General features: G+C 31.6%; 1 protein-coding gene across 1 annotated transcript; it reads left to right on the forward strand.

Moving 5' to 3' along the window:
- Window positions 1-1,254: 1,254 nt before the first annotated feature.
- On the forward strand, window positions 1,255-10,078 carry LOC134247087 (ras-related protein Rab-11B-like). The gene is made up of 7 exons (XM_062729428.1): window positions 1,255-1,412; window positions 2,293-2,380; window positions 2,506-2,617; window positions 3,092-3,175; window positions 4,225-4,418; window positions 5,346-5,426; window positions 6,409-10,078. The coding sequence occupies exons 2-7, from the start codon at window positions 2,344-2,346 to the stop codon at window positions 6,513-6,515; spliced, it is 615 nt and encodes a 204-aa protein (XP_062585412.1). The 5' UTR covers window positions 1,255-1,412; window positions 2,293-2,343; the 3' UTR covers window positions 6,516-10,078.
- Window positions 10,079-10,364: the final 286 nt, after the last annotated feature.

Below are 10,364 nucleotides of genomic sequence, written 5' to 3' on the forward strand. Positions count from 1 at the left end.
CCATGGTTTTGAGTATGCTCATAGGTCTCTGTTACCCATGGACTACTTGATCATACAATCAATCATACAATAGCTAACTCTTAGTACATGTACGGTCAATTTTTAAATTGGAGCATGCTACACACTGATAAGTTGATGTTACAGGATTATACTAAGAGCAATATCTACCTGTTTTCATTTAAAGTTTTCAACATCCTCAGAGAGAAATTATCTGTACCAAAAAACAGCACCCTCCACGGAGGCTTAGGTCTGGGTAGATGCTTTGTCACTGACATTCGTCCAAAACATGATTTTTTGAAAATTTGCTGCTTATCAGAAAATCGAATAGAAGACGATGAAAAGTAATTTGCACAAATCCACTGAACATTACCCTGCTCCCTATGAATGATCATAAAAGCATTGTTGCATTTTCTTATTGGCTGATTGTCCTGTTTTTGAAAACTTTGAAGAGTGCTCTCTGAACATGCTGAAAAGCAAAAATTCTGATGGAAAGATGTGGATTTCAACACAGGTGGCAAATATATCTGTCTTTTGGGAATAAATGCCATGTTGCTAGTCTATCATAATATTCTTTTGGGATATTGTTAACTGCCTCTGTCAAACCATTTTTGACCTTTCCCCTGGTGAATTTTATCAGTTTTTTTCACAAATTCTTTGACATGTCCTGTAACCTAGAAAAAATCCCAAATACTTAATATGGATTATATGGTATAGTTATTTTGGCAAATAATTAAATACACATCTATACACCAATGATTCAAGAACAGTTTTTTTTCTGCATTGTCATTTGCTAAAAGTATAAAGATGGTATAAGTTGGTTGATAAGCATGTTTCATAAGCAATGAAAAAGTCGAGGATATTCGGACTAAGGTCACGATGCCGGTCTTACAGACTAAAAATCTGCCTGACACTGAAAAAATAGTGAACAAGAAAGTTAACATTAATCATGATCAGAAAAAATATGATAACCAGCTAAAATTAATGTCCAAAAGCCTACTTTTTATACCCTTTCTCAACGTCAGTGGTCCTTCAGCCTACATGCGGAACTCACGATGTCAAGGAAGCAGAAAAGGTGTTCCGAAAAAGTTACGAAACTAAATTTCAACAAATTTCAAAAAAGGGGATAAATAAACATAATGATCCTTATGAGCAGTTCGCTTAATTTTTTCCCTTGCTTTTGAATAATTTTACTCATAATTCTAAACTTTATCAGAAATTAAAGTTAAATACGCAGAGGCGACTAGCATACTTAAACTATTTTTAGAGTGACAGGTGTTTTGCGCGTTCGTCACTTTGTATGTGATTTTGATCGACGACTTGACATTGACAGAATGTGATGTAGAATTTTTGTGAATGTTCATTTAGTATTCCTCAACTTTAATAACTGTTATTCATTTGTGGCAGTAGGAAAGGTAAAAGGCTTTGTCCGTCACCGTTTTTCATTTTTTTTATGACAACGGAAGTAAGGGGGATTTGACAGAAGTCAAAATAGATAAATTCAAAAGTAACTAATCCCCTTACTAGTTATTTTCTCTTTATTCTATCATTTGTGTACAATATTCTTATAAATGGTGCAACTGGTAGGCTACCTAGGCTAAAGGCTAATGGTGACGGAGTGAATACAAAAATCAATATTTTTGAACATGTTGAAATTCATGGAGGAGCAGGAGAACAATTTTTATATTAAGAAACAGTTAATTTTTAATTAATTGCTAAAGCAAGCAAAAATTTGCACCCAGTTAAAGTTTTCCATTACACAATATCATGATCAATGGGAACATGCGAACATTAGTAAGAATGATCTAACTGTGTCTCGGTACAAGCCCTCACCACAGTTAGAATCCGTCCCATATACTTGCAATGTAGCAAATCGGAGCGGATCCACTCCGAAACGATTCTGAAGAATATAAAAGAATTTTCACTGGAAATAACTACCAAATTAATCAAAACAAACCTTTTTGAGATTGCTTATGCCTTTTATCCCAGAAAATAATCCATCTAAAGACGAAAATCCAATTAATTTTCTCAACCCTTTTCTCTCGCTTCAATTTTACCTGCCATGTTTACATTCGGAACTCTCTAGATTGTTCGTAGTAAATGCACTGAGTTATAGTGAGTACGAGTTATCACCCATGTTTCTTTTGCTACATTACGAATACACGGAATGAATTCTATCGTTAAACCGGGTCCGTAGGACAATATCATTTTAACGATAGAACATTCTATCTAATGCGAACATATTCGTTACTCGTCAAAGTGTTTTCAATTAACATGATTAATTTTGCATTTTAGATTAACACAGATCAGGATTGGTTTCAACAGACTGAAGTATAGGTGTCCATTATGGGTGCAGAAGACCAGTATGACTTTATATGGAAAGGTAATTAATGTGTTCCCTGCATGACAAACATGTATATATGGAGGATTCTATTTTTAATTTGGAAGTCTTACTCTGTATTCTGAGCAGAAAGCATTAAGATTTAAGCATTTTTGGTTTTTATTCAGTGGTTCTGGTGGGGGATTCTGGTGTAGGGAAAACAAACCTTCTGTCCCGATTTACGAGGAATGAGTTCAACGCAGAGAGCAAGACCACCATCGGAGTTGAGTTTGCCACAAGGTGCATACACCATTGAATTCTGTCTTTTCCTAATGTATGGTAATAGAAGATATCTTTAAAAATGCAATAAATTTCCAAGGTTCAAAATTACATCTTTTTGTATTTTCCTGAAAAGTCTTAAGTGAATATTTGTCTGAGAGTAATAATTTTTCCCATATATTTGAAATAAATTTATTTGAAATGATAAACTCTGTTAACTACCGTAAATCTGGAATTTTTTGCTGTAGATATTTGCATTCGCAAAAATATTTTTCTTAAAAATAAATCACCAGTAAGAAAATGTAAACAAAGCAGTGGTCATTCGCAAAATTTTGAAACGTAAAAATTAATCAACAGCATTTTGACCCAAATTCGCAAAATAAAATCGACGTAAAAATTTCCAGATTTACGGTATTTAATTTTTTTTTTCAATTTGTCCACAAACAAATTAGTTTATTCATTGACAATCTATATACGTATTATTGTTTTATTTAGAAATGTTCAGATCCGAGGTAAGACCGTGCGGGCTCAGATCTGGGATACGGCAGGACAGGAAAGATACAGGGCGATAACTAGTGTGTGAGTATCTATTGTGCCCTTGAAAGATATATAAATTGATATATTTAAAGTTAAGGGCAATCACCGAGACTGGAATTGTTTGCCTAATCATGAATTAGCATTACATACATCCACACCCTGTATTGTATTTATAAAACAAATTCTTAGTGGTATTTATAAATTAGCACATTGTTGTCTGCACTAAAGCTTCTAAAATATATATATGGTAAGGAAACAAAAGTCTGGATTAGTGATGGAACGATTGTCGCCGACAATCGATTGTCGGTCGTTAGAAGCTCTTCGATGCTACTAATCGATTATAAAATAAATGTCGCCGACATCGCTAACAAAAAATGAAATTGTCATACTTTAATTTTATTACCGAATCCAAGTGCAAAGAGCATAAAAGTAGTAATGAATGTTGAAAACATCAAAGGATTCGGTGTCTTGTTGATACTTTTACCGCCATGATTAAATATGGGGTCAGACTAAAACCAGGAAACGGTGATATTGCAAGGTTTTAATATATACAAAGGATATCATAATTAGTTTAGTCAATCTTTAAACGTAATTATAATCAGAAATACAAGTCTTTCTTCTGGATAACAACTTTTAAAACTTGCAATTTTAACAAATTAAAACTAAATAAAAGAAATAGGTACATGTATTAAATGAAAGGTGGGACTAATATCAGTAAAATACCCATTGCATGGACTTTATAAAAAAAAATAAATTCCCATTCTGTTTTTAATAGTCCTATATTGTTTAGAGTAAACAAAATATTATTTTCCACTTAAAAAATAATTTCAATTAACATTTTTGAATGTATGTAAATGAATTTTTTGTAAAAGTCTGACAGAAATCTGAATTAGTTTTAACTTTTCTATATTAATTTCATTATAGTTCAAAATTTCGATTATATTCGATTATTAATCGATTATGCCCATCCGATTATTACCGATAATCGATTCTGATTTTTTTCCGATTCCCCATCACTAGTCTGGATAGAGAAGGCTAGACAGTACATTGCTATTTATCATTAAATTGACCTTTAACCTTTGAACTTGTAGATACTACAGAGGTGCAGTAGGGGCACTTGTCCTCTATGACATCACAAAGCCCCAGACGTTTGAAAACCTAGATAAATGGATCAGCGAGCTAAAGGAGCATGCCGATCCCTCTGTGTGTATAATGATAGTAGGAAATAAAACGGACCTGAAGTCACAGAGGATCGTATCAACGGAGGAGGGCCGAACACTAGCAGGTAAATACCAGTATATACAGTGTGTATTACAGAAGGCAATAAAACGGACCTGAAGTCACAAAGGAGGGCCGAACAGGTAAATACATTCTGTGTGTCTTACAGAGGGCAATAAAACAGACCAAAAGTCTTAGAGGGTCATACCAATAGAGGAGGGTTGAACACTAGCAGGTATATACATTCTGTGTGTATTACAGAGGGCAATAAAATGGACTTGAAGTCCTAGAGGGTCGTATCAATAGAAAAGGGCCAAACACTCGCACGTAAGTACATTTTGTGTGTATTAATGATGGGGTGGGGCAATAAAATGGACCTGAAGTCCCAGAGAAGCGTGTCAACAGAGGAGGGCAGAACACTAGCAGGTAAGTTCATTTTGTGTTTATAACCGGGGGCAATAAAACGGACCTGAAGTCACGGAGGGTCGTATTAACAGAAGAGGGACGAATTCTAGCAGTAAATACATTCTGTTTGTATAAAAGAGGGCAATTAAACAGACCATGCCCCAAGACCATAATCTGAGAAAAAAATTGTCAAAATTTCAAATCAGTGTAACTTTTGAAATAAATTTCAAAATTGATAATGCAAAATTTTTAAGTTATGTTGAGATTTTTAAAAGATAAATCTTTTATCCAATGAAATGATATGTTACAACTAAGATTATTACAAGATAAATGCACTGTTATAATTCTATTCAATAGATGCTACACACATAGAGTTGAACTTTGGTATCTTGAATTCACATTTAAAAGAAGTGACCATATGCTAATTAGAAATATAAAAAAAACTTTCAAATTTGTTCAAAAGGAATCAGCTTAACTCTATTATATTGTGCAGGTTCTTTTCTACATACAGCTGAAACAAGTTTTGTATAATAAAAAAGTAACTATAAAGTCATGCTTGATGATACACTGGTTTCTCTTTTTCTTTCAGAAAAATACCACTATTCTTTCATAGAAACCTCAGCTTTAGATGCCTCCAATGTTGGGGAGGCCTTTAACAATCTATTAGTTGGTAAGTGAATATTGAATCGCTATAAATATTGAAATTTATTTTGGACCTCATAGGAGGTGAAAAAGCTACTTAATAACAAAAGTACAGACCTGTTTACTCTTACGATTTTGCCGTATTTTATACGGATTTTTAGTACAAAATACGTCTCACGTTATGATGTTATAAAAATACGGAAATACATTTCTTCGGAATTTTCGCATTAAAAGTTTTCGTTATGTTCCTTTTAGAAATCAAATTGATTGAGTATACGTTGTTTAACGTCCCTCTCTCGAATCTGTCATTTCTATGGAGACGCCACTACTTGCCGGTGGAGAACTGCAAATTTTTCCTCTACTCGGGCCATTGAGCGGGGAGGGGTCTTTTTCGTGCAAGCACCTACTGCGTCCTTACTTCGCTACTCTAGAGCAGACGCTCTAACCACTCTGCCACGCCGGCGACTAAGTAATCAGAAAAAACAGTCTTTCTCCATAAATATGTAAAATCAATGAAAAATGGAATCTCACTGGCAAATGTCAAATCTCACGGAAAAATTTCATCAAAATTACTGAGAAACAACGATATGGGTAAACAGGTCTGAAAGTAGTATAGAAATTTGTTGCATTTTTAAAATTTCATTAATTGCAGTAAAATCAGTTAATCAGTAAATGCCAAGAAAAATGGAAAGGTGTTCTTTAAACTTCCCTATCATGCTATTAAATGAATCAAAACCAGGCAAGAATTCAGCTTTGGTCAATTTTGATGTCTGAGTGAGTCATTTTGCGATGATAAGACAAGTACTTTGTGTAATCTGCAGAATTTTATGTGAAAGTATTATTATGTCTTGGCCATCTTTCATTATAATTTCACAAAGAGGATGTATCATTATATGCATTAATATTCGGAAGAAATTCATTTCATTTTTTCATTTACAGTAATTTTAAGAACAAATCAAAAAGTAATAGATTTTTCAATAGACAATAAATAAAGAAGCTAAATTTTTCAGACATATTCAAGATACAGACAGAATCCGAGAAATCGGACTCTTCATCGCGGATCGTACCCCAGGAAAACAAGGGGGGACAGGATCAGGGGAGTCGCTGTGCGTGTTAGGACTAAGTTAGGATTCTTGTGGTGCTAACTGAACAACAGACAGACAAACAAACCAAAGGCTTGGTCCAAAGTCAACAATAATAACAGATAAACAGATGGACCATATGATGGGACCAGATCAATGTCAATTACCATATAAGTAGAAATTTTTAGCGAGGATTAAATTTTGGCATTATTAGGGAGGTTGCTGAAATCGCTAAAATTAGATAGCGCTGAAAATAAATTGTGTTATATTTGTAATAGGTTCTTTAGTGATCATTTGAAAATTGCTATAATTAAATCTTGTTAAAAATATCAATTTTTAAGGACAAATCATTTAATTTGTATCTCGCTAAAATTTCCACTTATACGGTATATAAAATTGTTCAAATTTTATCATGGCTTTGATGCACAATGGCATGAATTAACATCAAGCTAATTTTATCTTCAGTTCTTCATATATAATAATGCATTGCTTGATTTTAATAAGCATTGCTATTTAAGTGTTGGTGATGAGTTGTCTTTTCTCTTTGATTTGAATGAGATATATGTATGTTGTTTTGGATGGATTTTACAAGTGAATTGTCTTTTAATAGTCTTTCACGGGTTTGTGATTCAACATTTACAAGAAAAAATTCTCCTGAGCTTCCCAATGTAAACTTTACGTTTCTAAAGAAGCTTTCTCTATATTGATGACAATATTTTGTTTTTAATTATTTTTTCTAAACTTCAGGTGGTTGTGCTAGTTGGTTGTGAGAGAGTTAGGTCCCTTTAATACTCTTAATGTAATTGAATGTTCAAATGACCTCCTTTTTCCTGAATAAAATTGACTAAAATGACAATTGAATGGAGTTTAAGTGAGTGTAAACATTCAGAAAATATTGTTTTTGTAAACATTTTACAGTTTCTTAAACAAAAGATTGTTATGAACAAAAAATTAGCTGTAAGCTAATTTACAAATTAAAAAAAAAAAGTATCAAATCAATTTCAGCGTCTCCTGAATAATTATTGTTTTCTAAATGTAATTGTTTTTCTTTATATGTATACTGTATGTCCTATATTTGAATGGTAGAATATATTTCTGTTTACTTAAATTAATCATAGTTCGTTAGCCCTAATTAGGTTGTTGGAGTTAATTGGCAAACCTTTTTCTGAAATATTATGCTAGCTGTGATTTATTCAGGTTGTGAAGTATATGTAATTAAGCATGCAACATAAATTATTTTGTTTATATGAATTTAATGTGATGACTTATTTGCTATATTTGGAAAAATATGATTTTTTATATCATTGACAAATTCAACAAAATTATTTCATATATATTAATTTACATGAAATTTAATAATTTTTTTAGCAAAATCTATTAAAAATGTGATACATACAAAGTCTACTAAAAATGTGATTAATATTTTATAAAAAATAAAATTACATATTTTAGCATTTGTGTTAGTATATCAAACATTTGGTAGAATTGTTTCTGAATAAAATGTTAATTAAGCAGGCTTACTAACAAAATCTAGTCAAATGGACATTTATTGCATGAAAGTTATTACAGTAAAACTCTGTTAAAGTGAAGTCCCTAGGACCTGTGAAATTACTTCGCTATATCCATAAATTTTTTATATATGTATATGGAATTCGTTAAATTTATATAGTTCGGCATCCAAGATAAATTCGCTATATCAGTAAATTTGCAATATCCATGTTCGTACTAAATGAGTTTAGCTGTTTCTCCTGGTTCCAAGCTCAGTGAAGACCCCATGTCATGATGTGCTTTTAATTTTTTTTTTCAAATTTCTAAGTGAAAATTAATTTTGCCAGGCCTGAGATTTCTTCTTCAGTGATTTACAAAACATATCAAAGGATTTATTTTTGAATATATTGACTGGCATGTAACTTTTTGTGACTTTCTTTTAATATTTTTCCTTTACATCAGTCTTCAAGCATGTGCTTTGACCATAGAATGTTACTTCAAGTTCTGATTTAAAAAGTGTTTTTTTCATTAGGGACCAAAATTTTAGTGAATGGACTACAGTTAAAAAATATTATTACCCTATATACTCACCTATAAGTCAGATTTTGGGGAGTTAAACAGTGGTCCAAAACTATATGTCCGACTTAAAGGCGAGATATAAAAATATTGGTATTTTAGAAGGCTAATCTTTCTAACACAACTTCAAAAATACAACCGACTTATAGGCGGACGGACATATAGATGAGTATATACGTTAATGTTGGGACCAAAGTGTATATTTTTTTTGTATATATAGTCGCTTATTTACAACCAAGGATTGTATTTAGCGTTCTTAAATGAAATAAATGTTATGACTGTAAAAACTTTTGTAACCATGCAAACAGGTAAATGAACTTAGTGACATTGTATCATGGAAAGAGAGAGTATATGGGTAGCATTGTGTACCCACATCATTTAAATATTATTTTAAATTGAATTATGGGGATTATAAAAAATAAGTTTTTCATTTAATACAATGGGGGAAAATGCTCATAACAAGCAAAACATTCATACAAAACTAAAGAATCAGATAATTAAACTACTATTGTCTTCCTTTTTTGGCAATTTTTTCTGTCGTATTTAATCTTTTATGCTTTGTTTACTTTGAATCTGTTTTTGACATATAGATATATGATTGTGTATTTTATTCTTGATATATGCAGAGTATGTGTGTGTATGTTTCGGAGAGTATTTATTGTAAAATTATAAACATATCTAAATATTTAAGATTTCATGTAAGGGGTTCATAAAAAATGGATAAGACGAAAAAAATATTATACCAAACAAAATACCCGACCTAATAGAAATATATTCTTTTAATATCTAATAAAAACGTCTATTAGCATTTTTAAAAGGGGAAAACTCAATTTTCTGGTTTACATTGGAAAAATTGTAAATTGAGGCCAAAAAAAATTAATTTCTTGGTTCTCAGACCCTCCCTTATCTCATCCAAGGGCGCCTCATTGACCCTTTTCATTGCTAAATCAATAAAATAAAAACAACAAATCACCTCCCTCATCATTTTTTGAAGTTTTGTACATTGTAAAAAGCTGCCTCATCATGTTTTGGGGGCAATAAAAAGTAAAAAAAAATGCCTCCCTCCCTCATCATATTTCTTGAAAAAAGGCCTGAGAACCAAGGAATTAATTTTGCATGGCCTGAGATACCCCTTTTCAAATATTTCAATGAAAATGATCGATGCGGCACTTTTTGTGCTGATGCGGCGGTGCCTAAGAAACTATTGATTTTTTTTTTTTTTGGCCTTGTAGATTAACATTCTTTTCTCTCCCCCATAGTTAGAAATTCAAGAAAGCAAAAATCTGAAAGTGATTGTTTCTTTGGGAATTATATTATCTTTCAATTTCTAATCATAAAAATATTCCAGTTTTAAAGACAAGCTTGGAAATTTTCCTTCATTTACAGCCTGATGATATTGTCTTTATAGAGAAAAGGTTTAGGAATAGAAAATTAAATTATTATTTACTTTAAAAGAGTTATTTTTGTGTTCATATTTTTTTTTTATAATGAACAAATTTAATGATACAGATTATTTTTTAAAAAGAAAATCATACATTTTTTAGAGTGTATAAATGAAATATACATGCATATTTGTGAAAGTAATGAATAAATAATGAAATTTCATTTACTGCTAGTATAATGTATATGTTATACAATAGCTTGTCATTTATTGAATCCTAGATACTGATTACTGAATATAATGTTGCATTCATTTCAGTTAAACGTACTTACTAGATAAACATCATAAGGTAAAAGTTAGAATGAAAGAACAGTGGTTGACTGGATTTTGTTGTGTGATATGAATTCTATTCATTGTTTGTAATGTTACAATGTTTCAC

Source organism: Saccostrea cucullata, unplaced genomic scaffold, assembly GCF_032062105.1.
Source record: "Saccostrea cucullata isolate Sc308-1 unplaced genomic scaffold, CSIRO_AGI_Scuc_v1 ctg14226, whole genome shotgun sequence".
Classification (NCBI taxonomy): Eukaryota; Metazoa; Mollusca; class Bivalvia; order Ostreida; family Ostreidae; genus Saccostrea; species Saccostrea cuccullata.

Excerpts from the sequence above, each read along its gene's own strand:
- LOC134247087 (XM_062729428.1), top strand. The coding sequence starts at position 2,344 with ATGGGTGCAGAAGACCAGTATGACTTTATATGGAAAG. Across the intron at positions 2,381-2,505 it reads GTATGACTTTATATGGAAAG|TGGTTCTGGTGGGGGATTCT; the intron begins GTAATTAATGTG and ends GTTTTTATTCAG. Across the intron at positions 5,427-6,408 it reads CTTTAACAATCTATTAGTTG|ACATATTCAAGATACAGACA; the intron begins GTAAGTGAATAT and ends TAAATTTTTCAG.